Source organism: Lepeophtheirus salmonis, chromosome 9, assembly GCF_016086655.4.
Source record: "Lepeophtheirus salmonis chromosome 9, UVic_Lsal_1.4, whole genome shotgun sequence".
NCBI classification, from domain to species: domain Eukaryota; kingdom Metazoa; phylum Arthropoda; class Copepoda; order Siphonostomatoida; family Caligidae; genus Lepeophtheirus; species Lepeophtheirus salmonis.
The window spans coordinates 18,274,483-18,287,701 of record NC_052139.2 but is presented as its reverse complement, the minus strand read 5'-3'; the positions used below and the strand labels follow the sequence as shown (position 1 = coordinate 18,287,701).

Sequence of the window (13,219 nt, the reverse complement as noted above, 5' to 3'; positions counted from 1 at the left end):
TATCGTTTATATCCCATAGTCGTCTAGGAATTTGATATTCGCCTAAAAAGCGTCTTTATCTAAAGATGGCGACTGAACGCCTTTTAGCACTCAAATATATAGATGTTAAATGTAGATATGTATTTATCTTTAGGCAAATTCATAAATATGTACGAGTAGGAATTACATATACAAAATACATATGTCTGTATTGTGTTAACCATATAATACTTGGTTGTTTCGTAAATTATAAAAAATAAAAAAATCCCAGATGTTTTCTTCAAAGCAATAAAATGTGGGCGAATGAGGGGAGCGCGTAAAAGCAAAAGTCCTGCTTTTAAGTGTATTGCTTTTTATTTTCGATTATTTAGGTGTTTTTTTTTTTTTTTTTTTGTAAATCGGATCGTCATAGTAGTGTAATAGCCAACCATGTACACAATGGTTCTTGTTGCTGTTTTTTATTCATATTTTTGCTGATTGTGCACTTTGTGTGGTTTTTTTTTTCTTATATATCTTAGAGCTATAATACCACCATGGACGGTGGTGAATACTGTAGTCATTCCTCATCTGAATCCACTAAATCATCCTCGCTCTCAACAAATAAAAATTCATCATCCTTTAAAGATTCGAGTCGACCCCTATCAGATGAATCCTCCTATTGGGATGAAAATGATCCATCCTCGATTGAGGTCAAACGAAGAGGTGGTAGAGGAGGAAGCGGAAATAAAATTCAACAAGTAATGATAATTATGGTCTTTATGAATTATCTCCTTACATTATGATTACAAGACTTTCTGTGTTGTGTTTCCTGCAATCCCTTTTCTGCTGTTTTTCTTTTCAAAAGATTAGTAAGGATTTAATTTTTATAAGAACTTATAGAAATTAATCCTAATCGATGAATTTTTTTATCAAAATATCTTATATAAAGTATCACTGACACATTAACTATAAATGCACGATGAATTATTTTAACTTTCATTCCATGACATACTCATTTTCATTTTTTTCAAAATGGAAATCCTAATTAATGTTCGTACATAATTATTTTAATGAGTTTTCACAAGTATATAACATATATAATACAGGATGGATCTCATCTAGTGGTACTAATTTTATTATTTTCAAGAGTAAAATTTAAAGGAGAGGTTTGTGAGGACATTTGTTCTACAAAATCATTGCTCGGCACAACTTTTATTCAAATATGCTCTAAATACGAGGTTTAAATCCCTTGCAGACCCTTAATATGTAGTCAGACTCGAGCTTGGTGAAATCCTCTCGAGACTAGACACTCTATTAGCGCACACCCTCTCCTCCAGACGCACCTAGATAGAGTAGTGCAAGAGTTTCGCGTCGTGAGGTGAGAGCAGCCACATATTGAGTTCCCAAAAGTTCAGAAAGTTATCTCACATGAAGGTCTTTGTCTTAGTGGCGTGATGACACGGAGCTCCGTCTTGAGACAAAACAAAGTTGTCCCCGAACTCTTCTCTAGCACAAGGTAGCACTTTCTTATTCAAAAGTTAGATGTAACCATCTGCATTGAGCTGCTCCTTCCTCAACACATAAATGGGAGGACATATTTCGCCTTTACTTTCCTGACACCATGAACAGTGGTATGCAGCCGCGAGAGAGAAGCTTCAAAATTTCACTACTTTGTTGCTCCATTTTACTCGTTCTCGTTTCAGGGGCGTCCACAGGGGGGCTGTTGATCCCTCCCAAATAAAGGGTTTTCTGTTTTTTTACTACAATTTTTATTGTCAGGATAAAAAAATTACACCCCCAAACACAAAATCTGGTGGTTTTTTTTTTGTCCTTAATTGAGTCGAAACTTTACATAAGTAATCCTGAGTCTCAAAACCTATCTTTCCCCGAGTTTGAAAACAACTAATGATTAAATTTCCAATTTATTAAAATTTAAATTACGTGTACCACAATATAAGATCAACCCTGTATATACAGTAATCCCTTGAGGTACAATGTGGATTCGTAGCAAAAATTTGCATGAGATGTGATCTCTTAGAGAGTTGGCGACCGGATGTGAGTGTAAAAGCAAGCATTTTTTTTTTGTTACATCTTGGGGGATAAATTGCTTTGACTAACGAGCTCGCTCTAAGAACGAATTCAACTCGTATGTTAAGGTATTACTGTATATAATATATTAGTGAAGTATTTTGCAAGTCATAAGAAAAATCTGAGTTGTTGAGTCATGTCACTGATGTTAATTAATTATATATACTTTGTTAGTAAAATATATTTATATATACATAATTATAAAATCAGTGAATAATAATGTCTTGTATTATCTTTCTCTCTCTCTCTGTCTTTTTCATCATTATTATAATCAGAGGCCACTGACTCGTTACCTCCCTATACGAAACGAAGCATTTGATTTGCGTGTTCATATAGAATCCGCAGGCCATCCCTTGGACTCAAATCCAGCCGTGTCTCGACACATACTCTTGAATTCCTCATCATGCAGAGGACATCTTTATAAAATGAGTTCAAAATTTCGAAAATGGAATCGCAGATGGTTCGTCTTTGATCGCAACAAACGAACCTTAATTTACTACAGTGATAAAACAGAAACCAAGGCCAAAGGAGGGATTTATTTTGAGGTTTGAATAAGAAAATATGCATATATTATACACCTGTCTCATTTATTAATTTGTGTAATTATATTCTTGTAGAGTATAGAAGACGTATATGTGGATCATTTAAATTCCTTGAAGAGCCATAAGCCAAAAGAAACCTTCCTGATGAAGACACGGGATCGACTTTACTGTCTTATGGCTCCCACCATTGAAACAATGCGTATATGGATTGACGTTATTTTCACAGGTGCTGAGGGGTTTCAAGGATATCACAAATGAACCACATTCCAGGATTAATTCTGTACGGCCGCTACATTCATCCTGAAATTAAACAAAATATATATCCATTGTGATCTCTGTTCTAATACTATAATAGGAAATGATATATATATATATATGTATCTACTACAAATAATAAATATAACTGTTTGTCTTATTTTGGAAAATATCAAATTTAATTAATACATATTATGATCCTAGTTTTGTTAAAGGCACGTCGTAATAAATATATATTTTCCTCAAAACTATTCCATACTGTGTGTGCTATTTTTATTTCGCCTATAAAATCCTTTATGTTCCGTCTAGCTATAAATACCATCATTCCGGATACTCAATCATGCATGCATGTTTCAACTTAGCTTTCTGTCTGAGACTTTTCTCTTGGAATAGATTTGTGTAAAAAAAAAATAGGCACACCTCACTTTTTTTTTGTTCTTCATAAAAATGAGCCTAAGCAAGAAGAGTCAGATAATTTTTTTTATAAATACACTGATGATCGATGAATATGAAAAGTAATTAGTTTCGAGACAAGGTCCCCACCTAATATTGAACTAAGATATTAATATACATAAATTATAAAGGAAAAACTTTATTAAAAACATTTTGCTCGTTAGACTTGTAATTTTATGTTCAAAAGTTAGTGCCGCATGTGACCCGCATAAAAGGACTAAACCTTACTGTCTATCAAAAATATATCACTTTAATGTCTAGTTTTGTTATAATATTATAATTTATATATGACCCTAAAATGTATTAAAAATATGTTAATACACCGTTATACAATCCTATTTCCTTATATTGTAGATAAAAAGGAACTATTGCAATAGAAAGAATAAGATATTTATATGAAATTATTCCAATTTTCTGGGCCCTAATCGATAAAAAAAAACTTTTTTTATTCATATTAAGGAAAATAGTCTACTGTTGGATGTCAAAAATGGGACACACAAAATAAAAAATTGAAACTGCAACCCTCTATCAAAAAATTATCCCTCTATTACCTAGCTTTATTTAACCTAAAATGTATTAAAATATGTTATTACATCACTTTACAATCTTATTGCCATAGAGTAGACACTCAATTGACTATTGTAATGGAAAGAATGCGATGTGTTTATCTAATTATCCTACTTTTCTCGTCCTTAATCGATCCCCCAAAAAATTTGTACAAATTTACCCATTTTGTAGATACTTTTAGAACATAGCACATTGATTTAATTTAAATATCAGTGTTTATCATTGAGATCAATTAGTATTCATTGCAAATGTTCAGTATTTTTTTTAAATACTGAAAGCCAACTGATGGAGTTCAATCAAGAATAATTGAAAATTTGTCCATTTTATGAAGTAAAAATATTAACTTTGATGCCCCAAGACAGCGTTTCCATCAATTCTGATGCAATTTATGACGTCAGTAATTTTTTTACGTAATATACTTTGTGTTGTAAAAAAAAATGCGGGGAACCCAAAGAAGATGTATAAATATTTTATATATTCTTTGGGAGAACCTTAATAATTATAACAAGATGATTATTACGCATGATTGACATTAAATGTCGTCATATTAGTTGACTCCCCAATTTTCTTTATGTGAGTGCACATTGCACTAGTGGGCGCCATAAGTTGAGAATACTGATAATTAATTGATAAATAATAATATCAATATTGAATAAGTAATATAAAGTTTAAGTATAATAGGATTGAGCTGAGGGAGTCCCTCAGTAGATGACGCTCGAGTAGAATAGTAGAATATACTGCTGCTAGCTGTATACAAAAAGCTGGCTAACAATGAAGCTATGAAAAATAAAATATTAAAGAATTGCAAGGTTGAGTGACAATTCCAGCTCCTACTACTCTGGAGATTCATGGCGAATTTGGAGGAAGCTTCGAAAGAGGAGGAGGAGGATGGCGAGGAAAGGGAGGATAATTACTCTAAGTATCTTATCATCGGAGGAGGGATTTCGGGGCTGGCGGCTGCCAATGAATTAATCAAACAAGGAGTTCGTAGTCTCAAATTACTTGAAGCCCGAAATCGATTGGGCGGACGGATCATTACAGTGCATATCGGGGGAACGAAAACGGAGTTGGGCGCCAATTGGATACATGGAGTCCTTGGGAATCCACTGTATGAGTTGGCAGCCTCAAATGGGCTTGTTGATCTTACTCCTGAGCCTCCGCGAGCTCATAATGTGGCTGCTACCACGGAAGATGGACGCCGCTTACCATTTTCCATTCTTCAGGTTAACTCAATCTCACTCATGACTAGTCTTTATTTACTTATCTCTTTTCTTTGATCCCCAGGAGACATATGAGGCCTATTTTTGGTTCTTTAAGCGCTGTGAAGAGTACTTTTTGTGCAAGTATCAACCACCGGAAGGAGTCAAGTCTGTTGGGGACCACATTGAGCTAGAGATTTCTATTTATTTACAGAAATTCCCTCAGCAACAAAGACATTTGCGGAGATTGGTGTTTGATTATCTGCTTCAACGAGAGTGTTGTATCACTGGTGAGTTACTGTCAGGGTTACTTAGTTACTTAACAGTGATAATATCTATGTCCACATCAAATATTAGGTTGCAATAATATGAAGGAAGTGGATTTGATTAGTATAGGAAGCTACACGGAGCTTCCAGGTGGTAATATCACAATTCCACATGGATACTCCAGTCTCCTTTCTCCCATCATAAAAATCATTCCTCCCTCTTGCATACTTAAAGCACATCCCGTCAAGTATATTAATTGGATGTACAGAGTGGAAATGGAGGAGAAAACTAATGGTTTCGAATCAGATGGCAATTCTAGCGATTGCTCTGTTAAAACAGTAAAATCGGCCAAGAAAATTGAAGACATAGAGGTTGCCTCATGTCCTTCCGGGTTGTCTACCGCTAATGCAACTGCCGAATCTTCCATACAGAGCTCTGTATGTCCCAGTCCAACTAACAAATCTGGCTATCCTAATGTTAAATTAGAATGCGAAAACGGAAAAGTGTTTTATGCTGATCATGTCATTTGTACGATACCCTTGGGTGTTCTTAGACATCCATCCTCTGTGGATCTCTTTCAGCCTACTCTCCCTCCTGATAAAAGAGCTAGTTTTCAAAAAATGGCCTTTGGAGTAGTGAATAAGATATATCTTGAATTTGAGAGGCCTTTTTTAAGTCCAGATATTTCTGAAATCATCATACTTTGGAATAGAATTCTTAATCCAGAAAATGTTCCAATGAAGGATCGTTGGTTTCGAAAGATTTATTCCTTCTGTAAGACCTCTGAGACACTCTTGGTGTGTTGGATTGCTGGTGATGAAGCTGTATTCATGGAGTCTCTCAGCATATCACAAATTGCAGAGACTTGCATCTCGATACTCAGAAAATTCCTCGCAGATCCCTATGTGCCGAACCCAAAATCCTGTGTTTTGTAAGTCAATTATAAAATTATTTAATGAATTAGTTTCATTCTTGTTTTTTAGTACTGCATGGAATAGTCAGCCTTATTCTCGTGGTTCTTATTCAGCGATAGGAGTTGGCGGAAGACAAAGCGACATTGGAAAGTTGGCAGAATCTCTATATCAAAAGCATAATAATAAGAAAGTTGTAAGTAACAAACAATTCTTCTCGAGGATATTTCTAGATCCATCTTATTCTGTTTTGCAGCCCGTTGTTGCATTTGCGGGCGAACATTGTCATCCGTCATTTTACTCTACTGGACATGGAGCTTATTTATCTGGAAGGTCTGTTGCTCAATCTTTGATAAAATCCTCAAGAAACTCTGAAGAAGAAGTATATAACCTAGCTGCTGCTAGTGTCGCAGACTTGTCAACCTGGCTTGAAGAGGTCTCCCTAGGGGAAAAGTGTTTAGATGACTTTAAAACTCGGCCTAAAAGGGATAGTGGACAATTTGTGACTCCACGATAGATTATAACAATGTTGTAGATGGAGCTTTTGTTTTCTTTTTGATGGAAATCCCTCATTTGTGTGATTTGTCAATATCCTAGTCGATTTCAGTTGATATTTTTAGTTACATTATTCATACATATACGGCCCAATTTTCGCTTTATAAGTGAAATGATACTAATTCTCTCTTACTATTAATTATTATCAATTATTCCCCATTTTTAAAAATTAATTTTTAGTTACGTTTACTTGTTTTTTCCATATTACGCTTGCACCATATTTTTTTTTTTTTTTTTTTTTACGTTGATGAATGGTCTACTTATTGCTTTGATTTCATCTCCATTTTCATACATTCATACCAATATTGTTTTATAGGTACTTATTATCTACAGTTGTATTATTTGTAAGCAAAAAACTATTTTAATGTCTCAAACCATCTTATTGTTTACTGATGGCCAATAAAATAAAAAAATATTTTTATTTACAAAAATCCACTTTTGGGTAAATCAATTATTGGCACTTCCGTCTATATGTACGTCATCCAGGTCACATTTCCTTCAAATGAAATGACAAGTCTTTTTTTTTTTTTTTTTTTTTTTTTTTTTTTTAAATAAATATATTGAATCAAAATTTATTTCTTATTGTAGCAATTTTTATGACAAGTATCTAACAATTTAGAAAAAAATTATTAATAGAATATGTTTTGTCTGAAAAAGAGGAAGAAAGATAAAGATAGAAGTGGATTAAATTATTGAAATTGTTTTATCAAATCAATTACTTAGCATGACTATTTATTATCTAGTTAGGGAATATGAGAAGTGTTGTAGTCGAGACCCACTATTATTTTTGTCCTACTAGACTTGATCCTCCTTCTCAACTACCGGTACGGCATGAAATTCCAATTTTAATCTTTCCATGGCTTTTTTAAGACCTCCGGAGGCCTCTCTAGCCGCCTTAACTTGTCCTTCAGCATAAAAAACAATTGCTTCCTTCATTTCTGTTATTCTTCTTTGATGAAATCTTTTTAATTCGGTTTTTGCCAAATGGGAGCAGTCACTGTAGCGATTTTCCAATGTATCTTTCGCTACTTTGGCAGCTCCGATCTTTGATAGTTTGGCTTTAGCAAGCGCCTTGGAAGCATTATCGTATTCAATCATTAGCGTCGTTCTTTTCATCATCATATCATTAACTGAATCTGTGTAATTAGAGTATAGGTCCAAATAAACACCGAGAGTGATGTCTTCGCTAGCTATTAAGGATTCAATGACAGTGGAGTCTTCTATTAGACAAACAGAAAATTTGGAAGTAAGTCTATTTATATCTCCATTTATACCAATGTTTCTTTTTTCACCAACACTGACACTTGCGATATGGGAGAGATTAGATAATTGATTTGCTAATCTCAATCGGCAATTTATGAGTTGATGATAAGTTTCACATGTTTTTTTAATATTAGTAGTGTATTTTTGGAGCCAATCCCTCTCCTTTTGAAAAGTTTCATCAAGATCAGGGCCTGCAAGACATTTCCGATAGTCTAAATTGTGGAGGACACTTTGGAATAATCCCTTTTTTATCTTAGCACGAAGAGGAGGCTCCGAATTCTCGAGAAACTCTTTCAGAAATGCATTTGTACCTAACAAAGGATGAGACAATGCCATATACAAATATTTTTCCAATAGGCTACAATCTCTGGCAAAGTCATCTCCTCGGAGAACTCGATTTCCTGACCCAACTTGTTTTTTAGCTCTCGCTTCAGCGGAATGAGGATCAGTAGATGGTTTTAGGGGTAAGGGTGGAAGGCAAATCCCTTCTATATTCCCACTCGTAGTTGACAAGGCATGATGAAGATATTCAAAGTCGCCATATTCCCTATCAATGGTGATTATGGTCAAGTCCCTTATCCGTCGAACATTTAGACGATATTTTATTATGTCTCCGTTTTTTGTTATATGATCTGTAAAACGAACAGAGTAGAGTGGTTGAAAGTCAGTTGATGTATGGAGGGGAGATGAAGGGATCATCATAGATGGTGGTATAGGACTAGCACTTGAAGATTGATCAGGAGAATCGGGTCCTTCCGTCGAAGAGGATTTATTGTCCTCAGAATCCCCAGTGATCGAAGATGCAGGAATACTACAAGATGAAGTTGCTTCTGGTTTTGAAGGTATTAGTCCCGAAGACACTAACTTCGCTTCCGACATCATAGTCACCACTTTTCATTGAATTCCGAAGCCTATTTATAAAAACAGTTATTGAATAAACTCCTATGTATAATTGATTCCAGTTGGAATGATAAGTTAGTTGTTATCTTCATTTTTTACCTGATGATAAGGAAACCAGACCTCGTTTAAACTCATACAAGTGATTTCAGAATAATAAAAAATCATGAACAACATCTCAATAACAACCCTGCATCATCATTGAATCATTCATCATCTAAGCCCATCGGCAATTTGAAAAATATAAATGACAGATCTCAACGATTCTTTAGTGTCCAGCTGTACAACTCTTTGTAGTTTAATCATTGAATATCAAGAACTATTATTTGATTCTCATATTCAACATCAAGACTGCGCATGAGTGTAGACTATGTAATATTAGAATGTTGCCGAGCTGAGTGACAATTGAACAGCGATTACTGATTTTATTGCTTTTGCCTTTCTCTTCTACATAATATTATATGCAATAATGCACTTATTTTTGCATTCTTTTATAAAAATCCTCACTAAAGAATATATTTTATAAAAGAGGATAGCTTTTTGGTCATGGTACGCATACAATATCTTTATCATATTATTTGATATCTCCAGAGTCGAGTGTCTTACGAATTTCTTCTCTTCAAAATATTATAAATAATGTTACTATTATGTACCGTTGTCCTCAAAATTATTCATACCCCTGTCAATTTTTGTGATTTTTCGTTTTAGTGATGAAACTAATGTATTTTTTCAAGTTTGTTTATGAATTATATGTAAAAACAACTGAAAAAATGATATCAATACACAATTCTACGAACTCTTGATTTTATTTGGTCATATGGATGTTCAGTATGTCCTTAATGTACTTAATGAAAACTTGAAAGAGTCTGTTGAGAAACTCCAGCTTTTTCAGAACTGGACATACCAGCAGGGTTATTATCCAAAACACAATGCTAAGGTTGTGAAGAAATGGATCAAGGATAACAATTTCAATATTCTAGAATGGCCGAGTCAAAGTACAGACTTGAATCCTATCGAGAACCTGTGGTGAAAGGAAAACAGATCAACCTAACCCAGCTTGAGGCCTTTGCAAGGAAGAGTGGTCCAACATTCCACCGGAAACATGCAGAAGGCTCGTGCAATCGTACAAAAATTGTCTAGAAGCAGTCATAAAAAACAAAGACTATGCTATTGACTATTAAATCATTTGGGGAATAGGTATGAATATAGTAATTTTTTAGTTATCCATCAATAAAATACCAATGAAATCAAAAGTTCCTCGAATTGTGTATAGTTTTCATTTATTCACCTTTTGGACACATATAATTCATAAAAAAAAACTTGACAAAAATGTATTAGTTCCATAACAAAAATTAACAAGGGTATGAATAATTTTGAGGACAAGTATATATTGTTGTATACCTTGACTGAAACTAATAAATGGCATCCCAGACCTAGGCAATAATTTTGAAATTATTTCTGTGTTTTATGTCAAAGCCCTTTGCAGTACTTGGATTAATTAAAATAATATTTAGTTTTATTTGGAAGAGGAATTATCTAATTACAAATTTACTAGTAAGTAATCCAGGAACCTAAGCAATTCTAACAGTATTGTCCGTCTTGGTATTCAAATCAGCTATCTTTCTGGTAGAGTAGCATTATGTTTAAGTAACTATAGGATTTACGATAAATATTTGAATTATCGAACAACAATGAATTATTCCTACATGGTCATGAATGGTATCATGCATTAATATTACTCATTTCATATTTTTTAGCTACTGGGCCTTAATTCCTTTTTTGTGCCATCAAAATTAGCGGGCAATCAGTCAAGAACATTGAATCGATCATATGTTCAATCATAAGACGCAATACGTCATAGTATACAAAGGTTAATTTTAATAATTAAACACATGCTTTCTGACTAACACCTAAGTCATAGTGTAATTGGCCTTACATATTAACATACTTAAAGCCTGATACATTTGAGATAGTTTATTCAAGGTAAATTTTAATGAATTTATCGATTGATTCGACTTTTGGTTTTTATAGCCGAAGCTAAGATGTTGGTAATAGGGATGACGTCATGATATAATGTTATGGAGTCAGTCTTTTTATTCTGCTATTACATTTCTCTCTCTCTCTCTGTCTGTATGTCCTTCTGTAGTAATTGTATGTTCAATCTGTAGTGTCGGGGTGTCCTCCATTCTCTTCCTACCCGTAAAACTAAAGTAATAACCCATTTGAATTACTTAATGAGTATTAAAGTAATATTTGGATTTTTTAGATCATGTTGAACAGAGCTGTAACTTTATTGCGACTCAAAGGTGCAGTCCACGCTGTCCCTTCTTCCAGAAGCTACAATGGCGTGTCCAATTGGAAAAGAGCCTCCATGGACGAGTACATGGTTCCATCCGGATGTTGGAAGGAGAATTATGATAAAATGAATATGCAATTTACCAAGTTCATGATAGCTGGTGCAGCTTTCTTGGCCTTCACAATCTACTCTGGATACCAATTGGGGCCCCTTAAGTTCTACACCGCCCCTAACAAGTACGACTTCAAGGCTCCTGATGTTTAATTACAAATGGGAATCAGGAATTTCTATTCGTTACACATTTAAGTGATCAGTTCTCATGTTTAACATGAATTAATGTTTTACCATACAGAATATATTTAGTTGACGCCATGGAGGCGATGTAGATTAAGCTCCTATGAGTAGTTATTTTTAATATTCAAGTCATTATTTATTTGTTGTCCGCTGATATGGTGGCTCCTTCTTCACGAGTAGTATTGTGTATGTCGATGAAGTGAGCTCCAACAGTTTTGTAGCACGCACATACTTCATTTTAACCAAGACATGGAAATAAAAGCAAGACAGATTTCATTATTCCATCATTATATCTTATTTTCACATAATGACTAAACAAAAAGCATTTTGGAATTATTATCGGGTTTTTATTTTGTTATTTTAGAAAGATTCATTTGAAGTAATTGATATATCACGTTCGAAAGAGTATTTGCTATTAAAAGATCGAATTCACTTCTATGTTGCATTAATTATTGGAGTTGAAATTTGTGAAATTCATTGACAATTGAATTTGAAAAGTTTTTTTCTGTATTCTTAATAACAAAGATATCAAAATGACCGATTGTAGAAGTATAAACACATTATTTATTCATGGATAGTGAGGACAACTCCAAATTGTTTGATGTAACTGGTTTGATTCAATATGGATATTGTCACATTGTGTTGGTCTGTTTTTGATAATATTGGAAGATTCAAGGGTTCACATCTCCATCACTAGTAAATAAGTAATGTTAATATATCAAAATACTAAGGGTATCTTCAATTAGTAATTAAGGTGTCTCGTGTGGAATGAGGTTTATCAATTGTAATTTGCGCAAAATCAGCTGAACTTTAAAATACAAACTCATTCTGGAGATATTCATTTCGGAGTTTCTATTTTCCACCATTGTATAGACATATTATTGCTCTAAAAATCCACGTTTGACCCTTCAAGTTTTTAATCCTTCTAACTTAAATGAGGCAAGAAAAAATGTATTAGTTGAAAACAAGTATAATATCAGCGAATTCTTGACTCCACTCATTTTCTTAAATTTTTTTAATGGCAAATATGCCTAAATGAAGAAAAGATAAAAATTTATAACATCTACACTATATGACGTGCTTTGTAAATTGTGTTAAACAGGGAGGGCTCAACCTTATAGGTTCAAACTGTAAAATCGTAACACAGAATAATTGGGTTAGAGGGTAAGCATATTCGGTTTGTGAGAACTGCAGCTTAGCTTTTATGATGTTCTATTAGATTAGCTGCATAACACAAATCCCATTCTTTATCAAGTAAAAACATAGACAGGAATTATTTCAATGTCAATTCTCCATTCTACTGAGTCCAACTAAAACTTACACTTTAAATCCCCAACAAATCTTACTTTGAGTTACTCTCCGTCATTCATGAGCAAAAACAATATTGGTTGCCAAGGTTGTGCCTTTATCAGTCTAGCAGTTCAAAAACCCGAACACCGAGACCGCAATATATTGCTTATCCAGGGAACACTGAAATGAATATGGAACGATATCTCTTCTTTTGGAGTGTTTTTTTTTTTTTTACTAGAGTGCAAATGGATTTATCATATTAATAAAGTAAATGCAGTAAATTTTAACTTAAACAGCTCATAAGTTATGACCCTTTTCCTTTTTTTATTTACATGAAGATGGCTGTTTGCTTCACACACATTTTTTTTTTTTTTTTTTTTGCAA

General features: G+C 33.7%; 3 protein-coding genes across 11 annotated transcripts in view; 2 read left to right on the top strand and 1 right to left on the bottom strand.

Annotated features, from left to right (window-relative positions):
• LOC121124807 (uncharacterized) overlaps positions 1-3,094 on the top strand; it is a 149,766-nt gene extending 146,672 nt beyond the window's left edge. For 5 of the 8 annotated variants that reach the window (XM_040720005.2, XM_040720004.2, XM_071891236.1 and 2 more), the window contains 3 exons: positions 498-716; positions 2,322-2,591; positions 2,664-3,094. In XM_040720005.2, coding sequence (XP_040575939.1) covers positions 498-716; positions 2,322-2,591; positions 2,664-2,846 — 672 coding nt within the window. In that variant the 3' untranslated portion in view covers positions 2,847-3,094. The remainder of the gene's footprint in view (positions 1-497; positions 717-2,321; positions 2,592-2,663) is intronic. The other 3 variants (XM_071891235.1, XM_040720006.2, XM_071891237.1) reach the window with 1 other exon arrangement.
• Positions 3,095-4,454: 1,360 nt separating this feature from the next.
• Positions 4,455-11,642, top strand: LOC121123883 (spermine oxidase). Of its 2 annotated transcripts, none has more exons than XM_071891230.1 (8): positions 4,455-5,086; positions 5,148-5,352; positions 5,420-6,260; positions 6,313-6,436; positions 6,497-10,509; positions 10,713-10,825; positions 10,987-11,165; positions 11,222-11,642. In XM_071891230.1, the coding sequence occupies exons 1-5, from the start codon at positions 4,712-4,714 to the stop codon at positions 6,755-6,757; spliced, it is 1,806 nt and encodes a 601-aa protein (XP_071747331.1). In that variant the 5' UTR covers positions 4,455-4,711; the 3' UTR covers positions 6,758-10,509; positions 10,713-10,825; positions 10,987-11,165; positions 11,222-11,642. The 2 variants fall into 2 exon arrangements, with proteins under 2 accessions (XP_071747331.1, XP_040574877.1); XM_040718943.2 differs by having other exon boundaries at positions 10,713-10,938.
• Positions 6,313-8,940, bottom strand: LOC121123884 (sorting nexin-5). The gene has a single exon (XM_040718944.2). The coding sequence runs from the start codon at positions 8,938-8,940 to the stop codon at positions 7,591-7,593; it is 1,350 nt and encodes a 449-aa protein (XP_040574878.1). The 3' UTR covers positions 6,313-7,590.
• Positions 11,643-13,219: the final 1,577 nt, after the last annotated feature.